Source organism: Nycticebus coucang, chromosome 13 (assembly GCF_027406575.1).
Source record: "Nycticebus coucang isolate mNycCou1 chromosome 13, mNycCou1.pri, whole genome shotgun sequence".
In the NCBI taxonomy this organism is placed as follows: domain Eukaryota; kingdom Metazoa; phylum Chordata; class Mammalia; order Primates; family Lorisidae; genus Nycticebus; species Nycticebus coucang.
The window spans coordinates 75,215,115-75,235,514 of NC_069792.1; the positions used below are offsets into that span (position 1 = coordinate 75,215,115).

Below are 20,400 nucleotides of genomic sequence, written 5' to 3' on the forward strand. Positions count from 1 at the left end.
GTATCTTAACGCAGGAAGACTCACTCTGCTTTATATACTTTCCTCTAGAAATTTTCCAATTTCTAACTAGAATATTCATCACCAAGATATCTGCTCTGCTAACTTCCTTATATTCTTCAAAACACTGTTTAAATCTCAAGTTCCAGATTCAGTAGGAACACCCATCATAATATTCCTGCTCTGCTGACATCTCTTACTCAGATCCCACCTTTTCTTTCTCATCAGTCTCCAAAACCTTGTGTTATTTAGCTTATTTATGTTAATTACTCTTTATTGTCTTTCTTCCCTGATATAGCACCAGTTCTATGGGAGCAGGTCTCTTTGTTCCTTTTGTCATGGAAGCACTTAGAAGAACATTGAACAAATGGAATTCTAGTAAAAACCCAAACTAAATGTGGAAATCATTTTAAAGAACATACAATCCAACTCTTTATCTGAAGCTTTGTAAATAGGGCAATATTTAGCTATTTCTCCAAGCTACCTCTTTGCCCCTACCATAGCACCTATGCTGATAAAGCTACCCAATATTAGAGTTAAGAGAATCCTGTGGCTGGCATCACATGGGTGAGGAAACAGATTTGCAGAGGTGACACGACTTACCCATTGTTATTCATCAACAGAATCAAAGCTGAAACCAAAAACAAGCAACTTTATCCTATGTCATTGTTCATTTTAGTATCATGAAATCAGTTGACAGTCCTCTGGTCTCATACAATTTTATGATCCAGTCATAATTGAATGGATCTCTTGCATTCCTATTGGATTATGCAGCGATGCTGCTTTTTTGTGATAAACAGGAACTAATACTTCAGCATATAGAGTTTGCAAGTAAACGATTAGCTAACTGTTAATATCCTTTTTGCAGCTCATTTGTTGGGAGGTTAAGTCTATGTTGCAAAGTCAAACACAAGCTATGTTAATCCTTGCTTCAGTGTCTATACTTCATTAGAAGGAGTGTAGTACATAGTCGCTAGTAGAAATTTCCCATCTCTGAATGACAGAGCTGAAGTCAAAGGAAACATTTGTCATTTTAATCAGAAGAATGTGAATATCTCTCTGTTCCCATCTCTCTTTGGAATTCAAATGTTATGTGAACAGTGTGCACTTACAAGAAAGAACTCTTAACATCATGTCACCTTAAATGGAAAGTATCATTTTAATGACCATATATTTAAAAGAATATGAGCATATTAAAGTATTTGAAGGATTGAAGGGTTAGGATTATGTATATAATTTTATTTTAATTATTTATAGATCATTTTATACATCAGTTTTCTAACTAAAAGAACTTATAAAAATGCTATTGTATAATATTTAAGTGATTGTATGCAATACCATTAATTTCCCAACACTATACATCTTCAATTATCATTGGTAGAAAATAATGGTTTTAACACTTGTGTGTCTTTCTTGAAATATGTCCAACACATTAGTGTTGATTTATATTACATAACAAAGATTTGAGAAGTCTACCTAAACATTATTGTAACATTTAAAAAGACAATAAAATATTGAATTTCTTAAATGTCATTTTCTTCCTGAAAAGTGGGAAATAAATAAAGTGGCAGAGGAAAGGAAACGAAAAAATGGAGAGGGGAGAAATCTATGGATCTGGTGCTGTAGTTGGACAAGCTATATTATTCTACCAACTTAGATTAATCAAAGACACAATCATTGATAAGAATGTTTAATCCAAAACAATAAAGTGGGTCTATGAATATAAATAGATGTATTATGATCCACAGAGTAAATGTGTTAGATTGGGTTTCTAGGATCCAGCGGTAGCAAAGGAACCAGTTCTATAAAACAATTTTTCTATTTTCCTTCGTGATCTCTAGTAGTCAAATATGTGGCAAGTTAAAAACTACCATTGTAATAGGATCACTTATATGTCAAAGACATAATTATTGGGAAATTCATGTCATTACCATCGACCTTGATACAACTCAGATATGAATCACTATAGAAGTAATTTCTAAAAACATTAGTTTTTAAATTTTCTCAGAATTTCAAACTAGGATTCTGCAGAGTTTCATTGCATTCTGGTATGTAATTATCTAGGGATATACCAAAGATCGGTAACCCCAAGAATTGAGGGCTTAAAGCTAGAAGGGGAAAATAGGAAGTATGTTAAGTCTGTTACTTTTTCCTATCTTAAAAGCTTGGGTTTGTGATGACCGAAATGCTTTATTCTTTGGCTGAAGCCCAGCTAACTGGGAAATTTTTATGCACTTAGGTGGCTTAAAAGGTCCTTATGAGTCTAATGTTTTATCTGTCTCTTTGCTTTATCAGTGTCATCTTAGCATTTTTTCTTTCACTTATTGACTTATAACCTACTCAATAATATCAGTTGATAATAAATTTTAAAATACCATAAAGAAAGATTTCATTTTAAAAATATTATGCCTTAATAGCATGTTCTGACAGATTCTACAGTTCAGGAGACCACATCTTTAGTTTTTAAAGAAACGAACCACATTTTCCAGGATGACAGTAATTTAATTTTTGTCTTCAGATAAAAGTCTACAGAGAAGATCTATCTATATAAACAAAGGCAAATTACTTCCCTGACTATTCAGTTAATTTGAACAAATAATTGAATATGGATTATGCTAAGAACCATAACTAAAGGTTACAATAGTAACAACTTTTATTTCTTTATACAAGTTGTGATAAAGTCACATTACTCTTTACTAAGTGTTGAAATAAGTGATGGAAACTTGCATATTTAAAAAATTTCAATCTATTGGGAATTTTAGTAGTCCAATAGTCAAAAATATCTCTCAGTTCCAACAACTACACCTAATAACTTTTAAATATCCAAACTTTTAAAGGTACACAGTTTGCTTCAAACAGTGACACCGAAGCTAGGTTAATAGAAGCTGTCTACTTACCATATTGTAGGTGGCTCAGAACCTTCTATTTCTAAGTAATCATATTTTTCTTCCATTTGGAAATCGGTAAATATGAGTGAAATTGTATCCCCAGGCTCTGCTACAATGGTCCAAGTGCAATCAGCATTGTTATGGTACTCATTAGGAAAACTAGGGCTGGAAATGATGCCGCTGGATCCTCTCATTGTTCCTCCACAAGCATCTTCAGCTGTTGAAAACAATGACGAAACACGCAGCTTCAAGTTATTAAGAGGAATGCAGTTAAAGTAACTCAACATTTGTGAATAAAAGTAACAGTAAAAATGTTGTGATATCAACATGATATCAAGTGCACAATATACTAATAATCATTAAATAAAATGAGAAGTTTATGATAAATTTATAAACACATATGTAGCAACTTTATATAAATTGACAACTTTATAACCAATGTTGAAATAGCAATAAAAGTAAAATCTACACTCAAAATTAAATCTCAGTATAATAGATCCAAGATTTTCTCTTCTTGTTTAAATAATAAAAATAGTTAAAGAAATATGGTTTTGAAAATCTGTGATGGGAAATCTTAATCACTTTTGGCATCTTTCTTTATGGCAAGACCTTTTAATCACTAAATGTAGGCATGTGCAATGTAAAGACATGATTTAAGAGACAATATAGTATGTGTCAGTGTTATCTTCCAAAAACTATTGAAAATTATTTGTGGGATATAATTAAAATAAAACTATATAACATATTCAGAAAACTTTATTTAGAAATAGTATATTCAATATATGTCTGAGAATATATTCCCTATGACTTCATCTAACAATGTCATTATCTTTTACTAAGTATTCATGATATATGTATATACAATATTTAATGATGTAAATATATTTTACTAAGTATTCATATGATGTATGTATATACAATATTGACTCATCTTACATTTGGATTCTGATTTTGGAAAGGCAGTCACAGATTTTCCTTTAGTTTACTTTTGGCTGAGGGTAGATGCTATTACAGTGGTTACATAAACAGCTGTGCTTAGTATAAAAACATTAGAAAAAGCTCCTATTTCATAAATAAAATTAAAGCTATCACGTTTGCTTCATTATAACACTGTTAAGGCCAGTAAAATTAATAGGTTATAAGCTTACTTAAGAATTAAATTATGACATTATTTATGTTGTTGCTTTGATCCTCTAAGAAAATTCCTTGAATTCAAGCTGTCTGAGCAAAAAATCTTATTCCACAATGACCAATTATTATTTGATGTGATCAATAATAGCTCCAGAGCTTTAATAAATAGAGAAGGCCAACATCTTGCTATGTAATTCTATGATGAGTAGAGAGTAACAGAATGGATTCTTACTAGGAAAACTTTATAGTGCATACATCAAATAACATTAGCTTTTTCTCTGCCCTGCTCTTTATCCATTTAACTCCACAATCCATATATACATAAGTTGCTCTTAAAATATATTTAATTTTAATCACATTATTATAAATTTTATATAATTCTTAAAATGTTTATTGCATGTATTCCCTATTTCTATTTTGTTTTTTAGATAATTGAACTAGTAGGCCTGTCTAGACTACATAGCATATTGCTACAAATGCTCTCAAGTCCTAGCATTTGTAGCAATATGCTATGTAGTCTTTTAGTAAACCTGCCCTGCTTCCGCCACCCACAACCATAAATCCATTCTACCCTTTGTTTTCTCAGTACCAACACCAAGGTCAAAAAGGTTTTTACCATTTAGTAAACCTGCCCTGCTTCCCCCAACCACAACCATAAATCCATTCTACTCTTTGTTTTCTCAGTACCAACACCAAAGTCAAAAACTGCTTTGTAAAATATTATATTAGCATATATTAATGGTGTGATTGACCTACAACATATTAAACAAGTTCTGTGAGCTATTTAGTTCAAATGTCTTCTGCAAACCTAGAGGGCTGAATTTTGGATGAAACCAAATTTCTTCAGAGGATAAACGGGTATGTTTTCATTTGACAAAATGTGGGATTTTTGTGAGGTATTACCTATACATAATACCTGTTTTTGTATAGGTATTACCTATACATAATACCTGAGGTAGACACATAATATTTTGGTTCACGTTCAGATTAAAGAAAACATACTCCTCCAGTTTAGAAGGCATATTTCGGGTGTTCTTGTCACAAATAATAAGTTTATTAGGTGTTACAAATAACTAAATTGGCAACAAGACCAATTTAGCAATTTCATAATACATACAATTTCAAAACATTCTATTGTACTTGGTGAATATACTAATAATATGGATGTATAGTTCATTAAAAAAATAAAGTAGTAAATTAAAAACATCTCAAGCCATCATTTAATTTGTTCATTCTTGGGTAGTCAAAAATAAACCAACTATATTTTTAGTGAAGTGTTTTACCCCTTAGAGCTTGGGGTTGTAGCAGATAAGGAACAATGAGAGAGAAGACGGAAGGGTGTCTGTCTCCTTCCCCACCAGTGTTTCTGTTCATTCTCTTGTGGTGTTTGAAATAGAAAGGATCAGGGGACATGAATCCTCTTATTTGCCTGGCACTGATTTGGCACCAGTTTCTATGGGATTTGGAACATAATTTTAAAGAAGATGGTTCTTTTGCTCGTGGGCCCTTTTCTGGGACCCTTAGGTGCCCCAATTCCCGAGGGTATTCCTCTCAGGCTGGATGCTTACGTTCTTCTCTCATATCATGGGGATCGCCCTGTACATTTCCATCACCTTCCAACTGTGTCTACTTCACTTCCCAGGAGGGCGTCTTAGGCGGATTCTAAGACAATGCCAAGGCAAAACTTCCTCACAAAAATCCCACATTTTGTCAAATGAAAACATACCCATTTATTTGTCCTCTAAAGAAATTTGATTTTATACAAAATTCAGCCCTCTGGGTTTGCAAAAGACATTTAAGTATTTTGGCCAGGGCATACAAATCAATTTCTCTAAGTGATCCCTGCTTTTTGTTGTTGTTGTAATTGTCACTGCTGTTTGGCAGGCCCAGGCTGGGTTCAAACCCACCAGCTCTGGTGTATGTGTCTGGTGCCCTAGCCGCTGAGCTACAGGTGCTGAGCCTCTATGTGATCTCTTTGAATTTGCTGAATCGAGACTCGCAGTAGAAAGAAATGACTCCAACTCCCAACTCATGTAAAGGAGAGAAAGTCACAAAATATCCCACTTTAAAGAAATGTTTTCTATGGCAAAATCATGAAAACAGGTGTGGAAACGTGGTTCCCCTAGCAGCCAGACAAGTGCTCTCGTCAATTCTTGTTATCAAGTTCTATGTTTGGTTCTACTATTTGTTCTCTTTATTACAACAGGAACTATCATAGAATCAGCATCTGAAAAAAAATGTGAAATGGGTAACATTTTATTCAGTAAATGTTAGAAAAAGACTATTTTAGCTTGGTGACCCTCTCTGAAAGCGAAAACCTTCATATTGTGATTTAGCCTGAATTAACTATGATGTTTATATCACAATATATTTTCTAAAGTCGTAGACTCATAGAATGATACATTATCTATTTTGTTTTGTTTTGTTGTTTTATAGCAGAGTTAGAACACGCAAAAGGCAGCATGACAACAAACCATGGAACTTTTGCATCAGAGGTGTGCTCTTTCTGCTAAGTATCATTGCTTGGTCTCTGGTCAATGTGAATTGGTATATATCCCACCAACAACAGGACAAAGACTTTTATTCTGTCAGAATCAATCTGACTTTGCATTTTGGTTCATCTGTTTAATTAAGGTCTGTCTACAACATTTTCCAAAAATTCACAGAAAGAGTAGAGTTCACAGAAGGCTGACCCAGAGGACAGTTTCCTAAGAAATTCTAGATACACATGGATCATATTGGTTTCTGTGTAAACTTCTTATGAAATTTAAAGTTTATTCATTGGTCTTATGTTCAAAATGAATTTATTGGTATAAGCCTACTAAGTGTCAGGAAGAAACATGAACTCTCTCCATCTACAGTTATGATCTAATTTTATCACCTTCCCTGCCCTCATGGAGTATCTTGTCCAGTATCAGGCTCTTATCAAAGGACCTGATAAACACATAAAATATATTTACTAATAATATGTATGTATAGTTAATTTTGAAAACAAAATAGTAAATTAAAAAAAATAATATGAATCTAACATTAAGTACTTTTCTGGAAAGTACCATGAAGAAGGAACATTTAGCACGAAGGTAATACATTTGGGAGATTTTAACTAGTTGGGAAATTGAGAAACAATAATTATCTGAGGACATGATGCTGGATTGGAAACTTACGGCATGAATAATCAGCATTAACTAGATAAGAAGCAGAGGTAAGAGCATTCTGGCAGGTTCACTGACACTGTTGATAAGGGAAAATGGGCCATGCGATAACAGATGCAACTGGAGGGGCAATTAAGGGCTAGACCTTGCAGGACCATTCTAACAATGCTATGGAATTTATTCAGAGCAATGGAAAGGCATTAAAGGGTTTTCAGTGGAAGAATGTCTTGATCAGCTGTAGGATTTGAAAAGATAATCTAGCTGTTCTATGAGATGAAATAAGAAGTCCACAATAGATGCAGCTTAGGGGGCTGAGAGCCCAGGTAAATTCGTTCATGCTTCATCAATTCCTAAAAATAAACCATCTCTTGTTTATTGATATATTAACAAATATTTATCTCAGTATCTTCAAAAGATTTATTTAATCTTATAAGCATGTCAGAAGAAACAGCATCCATGACAAAAGAAATTAGAATATCCTTCTTCAGCCAATATTTGATAAAAGTATTTTGTAAACTAAATAGTAAAGGAAGACCAATAATTGTCTTAGATTTCCCTTGAGGCTAAATAGAAGTTATGATGGCCTCAGCATATGATTGCTTAACATACAGGGGATGCAGTGTTTAATAAAAAGGTCAATAGTTTCTCTACTCTTGTTTTAAGAAAAATATAAAGTTTATAAGTTTCAAAATGGGTTAATTTTTTATACCTACCTATCTATGCACATTTACATAGGGAAAATATTGGCAAATTGCATATTAAGAAACGTGAAAGTTCGGTTTGTTGTAAAACATGGAAAAAATTACCAGTTCAGCTAGTGGAATCCTTATGGACAGTGTGAACCTTAAAAATAAGCATCAAAAAAATGATCCTTTTGGACTTTGCACCTATTCCAATTTTCAGGAGCACTACTCCCTATTTGCCCTTAAGTTCTTTATTTATATCTGTTGATAAAAGTGATAGCTATTAAATTAAAAATGTTATTAAATCTAATTTTGTTTACAGTCTTATAATACGTATCTAACATCAAATAACATCTATTTCTATACTTTAAGACAACTGATTTATATAAACTTCATAAGCAATGCTATTTTATCTGTTACCTTTAGACAGGGAGAAAAGTAACAAAATAAAACAAAGATTAGTTTTAGGGGAAAAATGTACAAAAAAAATAGTTCGATAGTTTTACACAAAAAAACTTTCCCTAGAATTAAATTTTTATTTATGTTAACCTTTGTGATATTTATTTAGGTACTGAAAATGCATGACCTTGTTTTGTCTTTGGGTATGTAAACAACATTTATTTAAGTTAGTATAAATTGGAACTCCTCCGAAGCATGGTTTAAAAAAAAAAAAACTGAACACAGTTTCAAAAACCACCTAAAAGAGTTTTCTGTAACACATCTTCTCAGATACTGCTCTCATACTGTGCTCTGCCTTGCTATTAATTTCTTCCAGAATAGCTAGGGTTGGGGCGGGGGAGGGGTACAGGAAATAGGCTTGTTTATCAGCAAAAAGAAATGAAGTATAAATTGTGGGAGATGAGTACCTGTGGTCAAGTCCAGGTGCTAAGCATTCAATCCAATCTCTGTTTATCACAGGACCTTTTTCTGCAAATCACCCCTACTAAATCTCAAACTTTGGTCAGCATTCAAATAAAATTACACCTATTGACATCTATTTGGATCTTTTTGTTTTCTCCCAGGACAGGCATCACTATTATGTGTTTCTTAATTAGACAAACTATATAAATATTATACTGTGGTTAATTAAATATTATATCAGCATGGAACTGTAGTTGATATTGAGTTATAGTCTATTCATATTTCATAGTTCTACCTCATTCATCTTGTGTTTAAGGAGAAAGCCTTCTCATGGGGAAGAAAATTGACCAACTGGGTAAATAGCATATCTTCTGCATTGATTGCTAGTTTTATATTTGTCAAGGTATAACAAATAATACTTATAAAGGTATTTTTTTAAAATTAGATTTTCAATGATTACAAGAAACCTCATGTTTTTCCTTTATCTTTCCAGCAATGAACACCTATGAGACGTAAACAATATAAGTTTAATGGCAATATAGCACTGAAGGTTTATTCTTAAATACACAAATGTACTTTTAAGCAAGTATCTTTCATTAATTTGCACTTATCTTCCTAAGAGACATGTTGAGAAAATGAAAACAGAATTAATGCAGTGAGGAAGTAATTAATAAATATGTGGGGTCTTCTAATAATTCTCAAAATCTCTAAATAATAAAAACAATACTAACATTCAATCGATTTTAAATTATTTAAAAATTTGCAAAAGGCCAGGCTCACTCCTCTAATCCTAGCGCTCTGGGTGGATGAGGGTGGATCTCCTGAGTTTGAGAACAGCCTGAGCAAGAGTAGGAACACATCTCTATTGAAAAATTAAAAAACTAGCAGGTCATGGTGATGGATGCCTGTAGTCCCAGCTACTTAGGAAGCTGAGGCAGCAGGATCGCTTGAGACCAAGAGTTTGAAGTTGCCTTGAGCTATGACGTGCTGGCATTCTACGGAGGGTGAAAAAGTGAGACTCTGCCTCAAAATAAATTAAAAAAAAAATAACAAATAACATCAAAAATTAGAGAAAAATATTTAAACTAAATCAAAGAATAGCAATGACATAGCATAAAGGAGCAAATTGACATTATTTTCCTCAAAAAATTAAAACTGTGTAAAATATAGGAAATAACACTTTTCAAACATTTGACCAAGACCACACAGAACTGTGATCCCAGACAAAATAGAACAAAGAGAGCATTATATTCACTTAGATTTCTCTCTGGAGACACATTCTGAATCATAAAATAGGGAGTGAGATTATAAATCAAGGGTGGTTTTCTCTCAGAGATCAGTAGGTAACATTCAGAGACCATGAGGTTACCGTAGCAACATTTATTGAAGAGAGAAGAGAGTTTTCTTACCCCAGTGTGTGTTTTGTCTGCTTTGTTGAGTATTAGTTGATATTAGGTAGATGGTTTTGTTTTGTTTCTGGGTTCTCTGTTCTGTTCTATTTGCTCATTTCTCTAACTTTATACCAGTACCGTGTTTTTGATTGTAATATAATTTGAAATGAGATAAGGTGACCTCTACAGATTTGGTTTTTCTGCTTAAGGTACCTTTAGCTATTCTGGCTTTATTTTTTATTTTTACTTTTTTTGGTTCTAAATGAAGCCTAGTGTTACTTTTTTTTTTTTTTTAATTTGTGAAATATAAGGTTTATATTATTTTGATGGGAATTGAGTTGAATCTGACCGAGGACACCCTTTTTTTTGGGCAGTTGTTCTGTCATATACGGCTTTTATCATTTTGAGGTACACTCCTTCTAGGCCTACTTTGTGGAGGGTTTTTGTCATGAAAGGGCGCTGCATGCTATAGAATATTGTTTCTGCATCTATTGGGATGATCATGTGGTCATGTTTGTTTCTGTTTATGTGGTCAATCACATTTGTGTATGTTGAACATATCCTTGCATTCCTGGGATGAAACTCACTTGATTATGTTAAATTGTCTTTTTTTTTTTTTTTTTTTGTAGAGACAGAGTTTCACTTTATCGTCCACGATAGAGTGCTGTGGCATCACACAGCTCACAGAAACCTCCAACTCCTGGGCTTAAGTGATTCCCTTGCCTCAGCCTCCTGAATAGCTGGGACTACAGGCACCTGCCACAATGCCCAGCTATTTTTTTGTTGCAGTTTGGCGGGGGCCAGGTTTGAACTCACCACCCTCGGTATATGGGGTCAGTGCCCTGCCCACTGAGCCACAGGTGCCGCCCCCTGAATTATCTTTTTGATGTGTTGCTGAATTTTATTTTCTTGAGGATGTTTGCATCTGTATTCATAAGGGAGTTGGTATGCAGTTCTCTTTTTTCATTGTGTCCTTTCTGGCTTTGGTATCAAAGTGACGCTGGTCCTTGCTGAGCATGCTCTCTGATGCAACTTTACAGTTTCTAAGCAGTTCCCTAAACTGCATGAAGGCCCAAGGTGGTGGGAGGAACCTCAAAGCTTGAGTAGCAGTGTCTGTGTGGGACCTTGAGTAACAGTGTCAGGGCCTGGGGCTCTTTATCACTTCCCTACATATAGGGGTCACCCCCAGGTAAGTTTCAATTTTGGTGAGTGAACTCCTTGTCTCCATCTCCTTCACTCTGCGCGTCTCCCACCAAGGCTGAATTCTCTGATGATTTACAATGCTTTCTTCAAGAACTATAATCTGTAGGTGAGCATCTACTTGCCATGTTCAATTCTCTCCTAGAGAGTAGAGTCTATCATCTTGGTGAGAAATCTCAGTTGAGTGATTCTTCTGACTATGCATTAGCATAGCATCACCTATAGAACTTTATAAAAGTGCCCTACTGTAGACCCTTACATATAAATCTTAATATTTGGGATGAATTTTAGGTGCTTTAAATGCTTTTCAGTTTCCAATGGCATCCTAGCTTGAAACTAAGATAGCAAAGGAAATTTTGAAGCAAATTGTATCCTGATTATGTTTGCTTTTATAAATGAAGTAGCATTAAAGTTTACCTTCTGAGAGTACAAATTATCAAGTAAACTGGGGACCAAAGGAGAGAAATGAGGGTCAAAAATGAAAGTATGTACAAATAAAGACAGGAATTTTACAAATCATAAAGAGCTGAGATGATGGCCACTATCATCACCTAAACCAGAGTTTTCAAAGTATGAAATCTCAGTTCTTTCCCCATAGCTACTGATTTAAAAACTTGGGATGGGTCCAGCAGTTTTAACAAGTCTTTAAGGTGATTGTCATCCATGTTAAATTTTGAGAACCACTGACCTAGGACAATCTTGAGTGTTTGGATTATGGTCAGATTCAAATCACCATCTTGGGCAATTCGGGGAGAAAAGGAATAGATCTGACCAGTCCCTTGGAGATTTGTGAGCCATCTCACAATATGTTAGCTATATTGAAAGGAGAATGTGTGCTTTTGAGTTGTTCTTTTATTACATAATGTTTAAACTAAAATATAACTTAGATAATGAAAAGTCCACAATTTATAAATAGTTTGATGAATTTTTACGAAATGAAGATAGCCTTACTAATACCTAAATGAAGATTAGAAAATTATTAGAATATAAGAGATCTCCTATATACTCTTTCTCAGTCCCTACTCTTTCCATTCTGAAGATAAACACCCTTATACCTTATTGAACCATGGATTGATTTTGCATGTTTTGAACTTTATAAAATGGAATCATACCCTTTTTGTGTCTGGCATCTTTCAATCAGTTATTCCTTGTAAGATCCATATTGTTGCATGCAATCATAGTTTATTCATTTCCATTCCTTCACAGTGGTATATATCACTATTTAATTTATAAGTACTCTCTGAGGAACATTTATATTTTTTCCAGATTTGATGTTATAATGTACCTATGTCTTTTGGTGTATATTTGAGTAAATATCTTGTAATGAGTAACATGCTAGTCTAGTGAAGTGCTATGGTCTGAATGTTCATAACCCATCAAAATTTCTATGTTGAAATCTTATCCCCCAGGAAATGTCTTAGAAAATGGGGCCTTTGGCAAGAGAGCAGTTCATGAGGATGGAGCCATCATAAATAAGATTACGCCCTTATAAAACAGGTGCAAATGTGCTCTTTTGCCCCTTGCTGCATGTGAGGACACAGAAAGAATCTGTCATAGCCATCTATGAACCAGAAAGCAATTCCTCAGAAGACATCATGCCTGCTGGCACCTTGATCTTGGATTTCTCAACCTCGAGAACTGTGAGAAATAAATTTCTTCTGTTTAAAGATGCACTGTATATGGTGTTTCCTTATAACAATCCTAACAGAATAACACACTGTTATCTACAAGGAAACTGAGAGTATCTTTTCCAAGTGGAAATGAATCTTGTCCCACATACTCTGTAATATTCTAATGTCTTCTTGAGCTTGAGATAATAACGATGTCCTTACCATAACTTTAAATTATCCATCCACAACCTCTTACTAAAATGGTACTGACAACAAATAGCAGTAAGTACAAGATGAAGATGGGTCACTTTCATGTCAATAAATATTGCATGGGTAAGAAATAAATCTTTATTGAATTAGTTTTAATGTCAATATTAGTTTGTTATTGAAGCATGGAGTATTCATTATATAGAAATAAAAATTTCTCCCATTAGAATTTATCATGTCAGGTAGATTTTAAAAAAAAAAAATTCCCCCAAATAAGAATAAAGAATTCCCAACTTAGATTTGATGCATGTTTGAGTAGCTTTCCCCCTGTTTTCCTTACTTCACAGCCCAGATCACTAAAGAGTCAGTATCTTATTTTGTTTATTTTTATAAATCTCATGCACTATTTTAGCATGTCTCAAATGACATAGCTTGATCCTACTTTACCTGATATTAAAATATTGAAAATTTGTGTAAATGTATTTATTTTGTGAAAGGTTAGCCTCACTTAAGCAGCATGAATTTAAACCTATATGGACGGAAACAATGTCTACCGTTCTCACTTTTACATTTTTAGTGGTTAGAAATATACTTAACATTTAATAGGTGACTACAATATCTTAAATGATCTTGAATAGAAAGGCTTTGGAGAATAACATTGACTTTTATATGGATGTTATTATTTTTAATAAAATTAAATTATTTTCCTCCTCAAATTCAAGCTTAGTGACTCCTTGAACTTACCATTCCAGGTATGTAAAGAAGGAAACTTTCAGCTTTTTCTAACATCATTCTTCTAGGAATGATAACAGTCATTAAATTTAGAGCGTTTGCATTTTTCAAATCTCTCAGATATTGAGTTCTTTGAAGATAGGCTTCATGTTTAATATAACTAAAGTAGATATAGATGTATTATTTGAGTAATCAATGTAGTCCTTGGTACAAAATATCAACTTTAAATAGATGAGAACATTTGTCTATTTATCTAAATTTTGGTTTTATTCACTTATCCATACTCCATCATTTCTCTGTTGGGCGAGATTAATATTCTGTCAACTTAAACTTCTCTTTCTTCTCTTCTCTCATTATAATTTATTCTCTACAGGGAAGTCAAGAGTTTTTTTTTTTTTTTAACTGAAAATTCTATTATGTTATATACAATCTCCACATTATAACATTCTAGTGACTTTCCTTGAACTTCGAATAAAAACAGTGTCTTTACCATGATCTTAATCTACACATCTCTTAGTAAACTCTAGCCGTACTGCTCCTTTTTCATTTTCTAAGATTTAATAAAACTACTTCCAACTCTACAACCTTTTTTGGTCCTGGTTGCTAGTATCTTCTTTCCCCAAATCTTCTTGTGGTTGGCCATATTATGTCATTCAAATCAGTAAGGCCATCCTTGACTAATACCTTTACAAGGTAAAACAATCCTCTCCTTTGTCCCCATCACAGCATTTTATTGTGTTTACCTCATTAAGCATATCACTATCCGATATCTTTTGTTATTGTTTTCTAATTTACTTCTAAATATAAATGCCATGAGACTTCACTACATTACTAATACATCACCAACCCTTTAGGTGCAGCATTATCCTAAGAGCCTAGAACAAGGTTGATTTATGGTGATATATAAAGAAAATATTATCTAATTAAACATTTTTTAACTTATCAGGATATCAGTAAAATTTCTTGGATAATTATTTGAGAGGGAGAATTATGTTGAGCTTAAAAATGGGACCTTTACAATGAGAGCTAGAATAAGCAAGACCAGAGGACAAATCTGACACTAATTAAGAGTGTGACCTAAATCAATCTACTTAAACTTCTGGGCTTTTGTTGTTGTTGTTTATTTTTTGTAAGAGTATCATTATCTTGGTCATGCATGTTTATTGACTTAATTGTTGCCAGCAATCTCTCAGCTACAGATTTCCTGTCTTCTTTACCAATATACTGAAGTTTTATTTTTGTGTGTAAGGACAAGGTTCCAGCAAGGTGACAGAGCAATTGACTTGTTACCCTCTCTGGCAAAATCGCCACAACTGGGGGATTCAGAAGGCACTCTCAGTCCTATAGATTTCATTTAATTCTTGCTAGTGAATGACCAATGACTAGCAAGTTAAATGACAGGTGCGTTTCTCTGTTTCTCATTTTCTACTACAAAACAGGATTAGTAGGAAGAGAATAAATAGTGAGAAACAAAAATAGCAAATCCTTCTCCATGAGAAACCCTGTGAAATAGGCAAAGCATGAGAGCACTTTTCCATAATGTTGAAAAGTTCTATAGAACTTGATCACTTAAACAGGCCCTCCCCTCAATCTGCTCCTGAATTCTACATTTTAAATATTAGTTTAATTCTGAACCAATTTCTCCACACTGAAATTCAGGAGAAAGTAGACGTTTAATGAAATATAATAAAGACTAGACAATGTTAGTAAATAGTGGCTAATATTTATTGTACACACAAGGCACTGTTTTAAGCCCTTAAAATATATCATTAAATTTTATTCTGAGACTTAACTGTAAGAGGAAAACAAACTAACAAACAAACAAACAAAAAAAAAACAGAACAAAATAAGGCAATTATGTTCCTTATTTTTCAGGTGAATAAAACGGAAGCACAGAAAGTTAAAAAGTGATGGAGTCAAGTTTTAAAGAAAGTCATCTAAAAGAATGGCTCTAATCTCTGAAGACACTGTAGTTTTATATTAGGAAAAAATTCATTAAAAAATTAAAAATAAATAAAAGAATATTGCACACCAGCATACACAATGACAGAGATGACCTAGGGGAGCGAAAGGGGAGGCACAAAGGAGGAAAAGAAACAAACAAAAGACAAAAAGACACTTTCACTCCTAGTGTAAATTCCTTTCTAAGTCAAAGCACTTACGACAACAAAAAACAATACTCAACAAGTTTCTGTGTAAATTTGTCATCTTCTATATTTGAATTGGAATCAATAGGAAAAATAGTTACATATACAATATAAAATTTCACAGTAGATAAACAAAGGAAATGCAGCATGTGTGTTAAATTTTACATTTGTTTTATGAGTCAATTTGTATAATTATAGGATTACTGATTTTTGAAACTAAACTGTTAGGCAGATAGCTAGTGAGAAGAAACACAAAGAAAGGGGCGGTAAGGGGAAGGGGAGAAAGGTGTGGCCTGCTGGGCAAGGACGTGTGGAAGGCTCATGGGAACATTCACCATTCAGTGGTTCTCCCACTAAAATGGGACAAGAATGAGTATGTGGTAACCTAGGAAACCAATGACCAATAGAAATGGACAATAATGCCTGGAGGCACAGAGAGGCCAATGAAAGAGTTGCAACCAAATTAAACAGAGAGGAAGAGGGTATTTATACTTCTTCCCTGCTTTGAGTCTCAGAGTCGTCTTACTCATGAAAGGGATCCCCTTCCAACTCTCTATGGAAGGGAACTAAGCTTTCTCTTTGTTCTTATGCAGAATCTCTCCTCGTACAGAAACTTACAAAGGTACTTCTGCTTTCTATTCACACTGCCTGTGAAACTTTAGTTTTATTTTCAGTTTCTATCCACTTTTGTTTTTGATTCCTGCTGTGCCTCAGTTGAATTTTGGGAACTGAGGACCGAACTGAGGAACTGAGTTTGGGAACCAGGACCGCTAACTGCCAACAAGTAGGGATCCAGCTCTTCAGGAAAGAGGACAGGGCTGGGGTCCCCAGCCCCGATCTTGCTGCTGCTTACCTTAAGCCGGATTGCTCACACCTGAGGAGAGAACACCCAACCGATCTACCAATCAGAACTTACAATACCAACTGAAAAAGGATGTAAAGGACTCTCTAGGGCACAGGCCAAATCCACATGGGTACAATAGAGTCTTGAAGGTGACCTAGAACCACTTTTAGGCTGATTATCATACCGTTAGCTTAAATTGACATTGCAGTCCATACCCACCAAAGGGCTTTGAGAGGCTCATGGGAGATCCGCATGCACAGAGAGACTCTGGTTCCAAGACAACCTGGAACCATGAGGGGAACTCTGTCCAGGGAATATGAAATGGAACCCTCACCATAATTGAAACGTTTCTTATAGCTACAAAAGAGGCCTGTTTATAGGCTATGGTGAACATATCTGGTTCTGTAAGTCTATATTGTGCTCTTGTCTGTAAACCTATCTTTCTCTTTCTCAATAAACTTTGTTTCATGCTGGTTTTCTTTGGGGTGTCTGGTTATTCTTCGTCCAACAGCACCCCAAGAACCAAGGCTGCAGAAAGCTACCTGAAACCCTGACATTTTAGGATGCAGACAGCTGCCTAGAAACTCTACAAAATTCATTGTAATATTGCTATTGTAATTTTGTATTTTTGCCTGATTTTTTTCTAAAAAATATGAATTTTTAAAAGAGTATTTTAAACTTTTAAAAATTATTTAATAATCCAGGTAAGACATTAATATTCATTACAAAATAAGAAAGTCGTTCATAATTGTCTTTAAAAATTTACAAGTGAGAAAGTGTTAGCCCAAAAACAGTGTAAAAACTGAGTTTATACATTCACATACATACACATAATCTAAAAATTAGGTTATAATGGATTCATCTATAATCTGCTTCAAGTATCATGATTTTTAAAAAGTTTTCAATGATATTATTTAATATGGATACAGAAGGCTTTTGTAAAAATTTGTAATTATACTATAGCATTATTGACAAAATTTATAACATTGAACTATTTTCATTAATTGCAAAATTTGCATCAATATATTTGTTTTTCTAAAATTAAATGAATTGAATAAATCTTGTCCTGCAATAAGAAATTTTTCTTCATGTTTTATTACATATTCTAAGCTAAATATTTTTGTTATTCCCAGATATGTGCATTTTGAGATTTAAGATCATGAACAAATGAAATGAAAATTCCAATAGTACTAATTAATGACTTACACCATATAGAAGTAAACAGTATTTTCATTTTATCAGTAGATAATTTCATTACCAATCTTGTGCAAAGACTTACTGTAAGAGATAAGTATCAAATTATAATATAACAAAACTTCCTACAGTTAAAATTATAGCTAATCAGTAGCCCAACTGTAGATTCTGAGACGTGTATTATTAATTTGGAATCTTGCCACTTAGTATTTATCTGGGTCACCTTTTCAGGATGTCAGTTGCCATGTGGCTAGGGACTACAAACTCATTTTTATGGAGTCCAAAGCCAATTATAACTGAGAAGGTAAGTCCAAAGCCAAACGTAAATGAGTTTTGGACACACAGCCCTTTTGGATAATTTTTCTCTTGGCATGATAAAGAAAAATTTGGCTGCATAGTCAAATAAGAGGTGAACAGGGGTATGAGACATTCATATCTACATGTGAGGCCCCAGGAACAACAATGCTTATGATTTTCTAAATGGTTAATTTTAGCAACCATCCAAATGTCACTTAGCCAGTTAGTGAAGTGAAGCTGCACTTTAAATGATGTCCAAGGGCTTTTTTATATAGTGTTAACATTTGCATAAAACCAGCTTTTTTGAGCTGTATGTTTCTAAATCAATTTAGCTTTGTGTGCTAATATTTTACGAGAGCCCTGGAGATAAAGAAGCATGCAGGTCAACCATGTGTGCCGTTCAATCCCCAAAGGAATCCTCCACTAAAAACCAAAGATTGACACCAGACAAGATGAGCAGAAGAATTAGTCATGCACAATCAACTGTGTTAAGTACTGGGGAAAAAAATGTCTGCTTCTCTTGTCCTTCAGGAAAAGGCTAACAGGGTAGAGTGTTAACACTTCCAGCATATATTATTAGGTGCTTCTGAGTGTATCACTGTTTTCTATGAAGATAGAAACAACTATAACTGCTACTTTAAATGCTACTCATGAGGTGGGCAAGTAAAAACTTCAATGCCCTGGGCTATGTAATCCCACACCTGGACCCAGAGCCTTTCTCCTTAAGAAATATAACAATTTAGAAGAGGCTTGGGCTCTAATCTCAAAAATGGTATTCAATGGCTAAAAATTTCCAAACCAAACAACCAACAAACACAAACATTCAAGAAGTAAATCCTTTCCCTAAAGGGCTTATTATCCAAAATTGTTGATGAAAATATAGACAGGAAAATTCTACCAAATAGCTGGAGATCTTAAAGCTTAACTTCTGGAAAAAAGGGGATTTGTTTGCAGTTCTTTGTATATTTTTAAATGTTCTAAATTTGAAGATTGCAAAAGAATTATAACAAGATATGAAAATTTTAAAGTAAGTACTCTTCAAATATTTCCCATATCATTTAATATTTTAAATATGAATCTAAATTATTTAGGGAGATTATTTTGTTGAAACTGTTAAGAAATAAATCAGAGAATAGAAAAGATGATGTATAAAAGGGATATTAAATAGTTTTATTCTTTTATGTTCAGTACATCTCGTCTTTCGCAGGTTCACATCCAGAAAATAAATCTTTTTAGCTGAGGTACTGATGTCAATTGCATATTTTCTTCTTGAAACATTATCTTCCTTTCTACTTGAAGTCTACAGAAATACAGCTAATGGTCATATACTTTGGATTTCATAACTTCACTAATTGAGCATGTACTCCATACAAACCATGGTAGAGATTTTACTTGTTTATTTTAAGCTTTATTCACCAGGCTGTATTAAAGATAAGAAAATTAGATCAAGTTAATAAAAAAATTAGAGAGGTATATATATACCCCCTATATATGTACATATATATATATATATCAATTATATTTATGAGCAAATAGAAGTATCCAGATTTAAATAGTGTGGAAAGTGTATGAAAGGCAGAATAATGACTCCTTACCAAAGCCATCATCCTTGGGAACCTCTGAATGCTACCTTATATGGAAAAAGTTAAGTTTAAAGACGCACTTAAGATTGCTAATCAGTTGATTCAGTGAGATGCAATTTAGCTGCTGACAAAAAAGATGAGATCATCCAGGACTACTGAATTCTCAACAATGGAAGAAGAGGCAGGAAGAATCAGGGTTATGTGATATTTCAGGCTTTGACATAGAGGAAGGGGACCTGGAGCCAAGTATTTAGGCAGCTGTTAGAGGCAGAAAAAGGCAAGACAATTGAGTCTTCTCTAAAACTGCAGAAAGGAAACCAACCCTGCCAACACCTTGATTTTAGGCGAGTGGAAACTGTAGCAGATTCTGGCCTACAGAATCGTAAGATACTTTTGTTATTTTGAGACACTATATTTGTGGCAATTTGTTACACCAGCAATATAATATTTATATAAAAATTTTAACATTATTTACTTCTTTCT

The 20,400-nt window shown here is 33.7% G+C and overlaps 1 protein-coding gene across 3 annotated transcripts in view; it reads right to left on the minus strand.

Moving 5' to 3' along the window:
- The window catches only part of CSMD3 (CUB and Sushi multiple domains 3), a 1,164,849-nt gene that overhangs the window by 863,147 nt on the left and 281,302 nt on the right, over nt 1-20,400 (minus strand). For all 3 annotated transcript variants that reach the window (XM_053559351.1, XM_053559349.1, XM_053559348.1), the window contains exon 5: nt 2,895-3,102. In XM_053559351.1, coding sequence (XP_053415326.1) covers nt 2,895-3,102 — 208 coding nt within the window. The remainder of the gene's footprint in view (nt 1-2,894; nt 3,103-20,400) is intronic.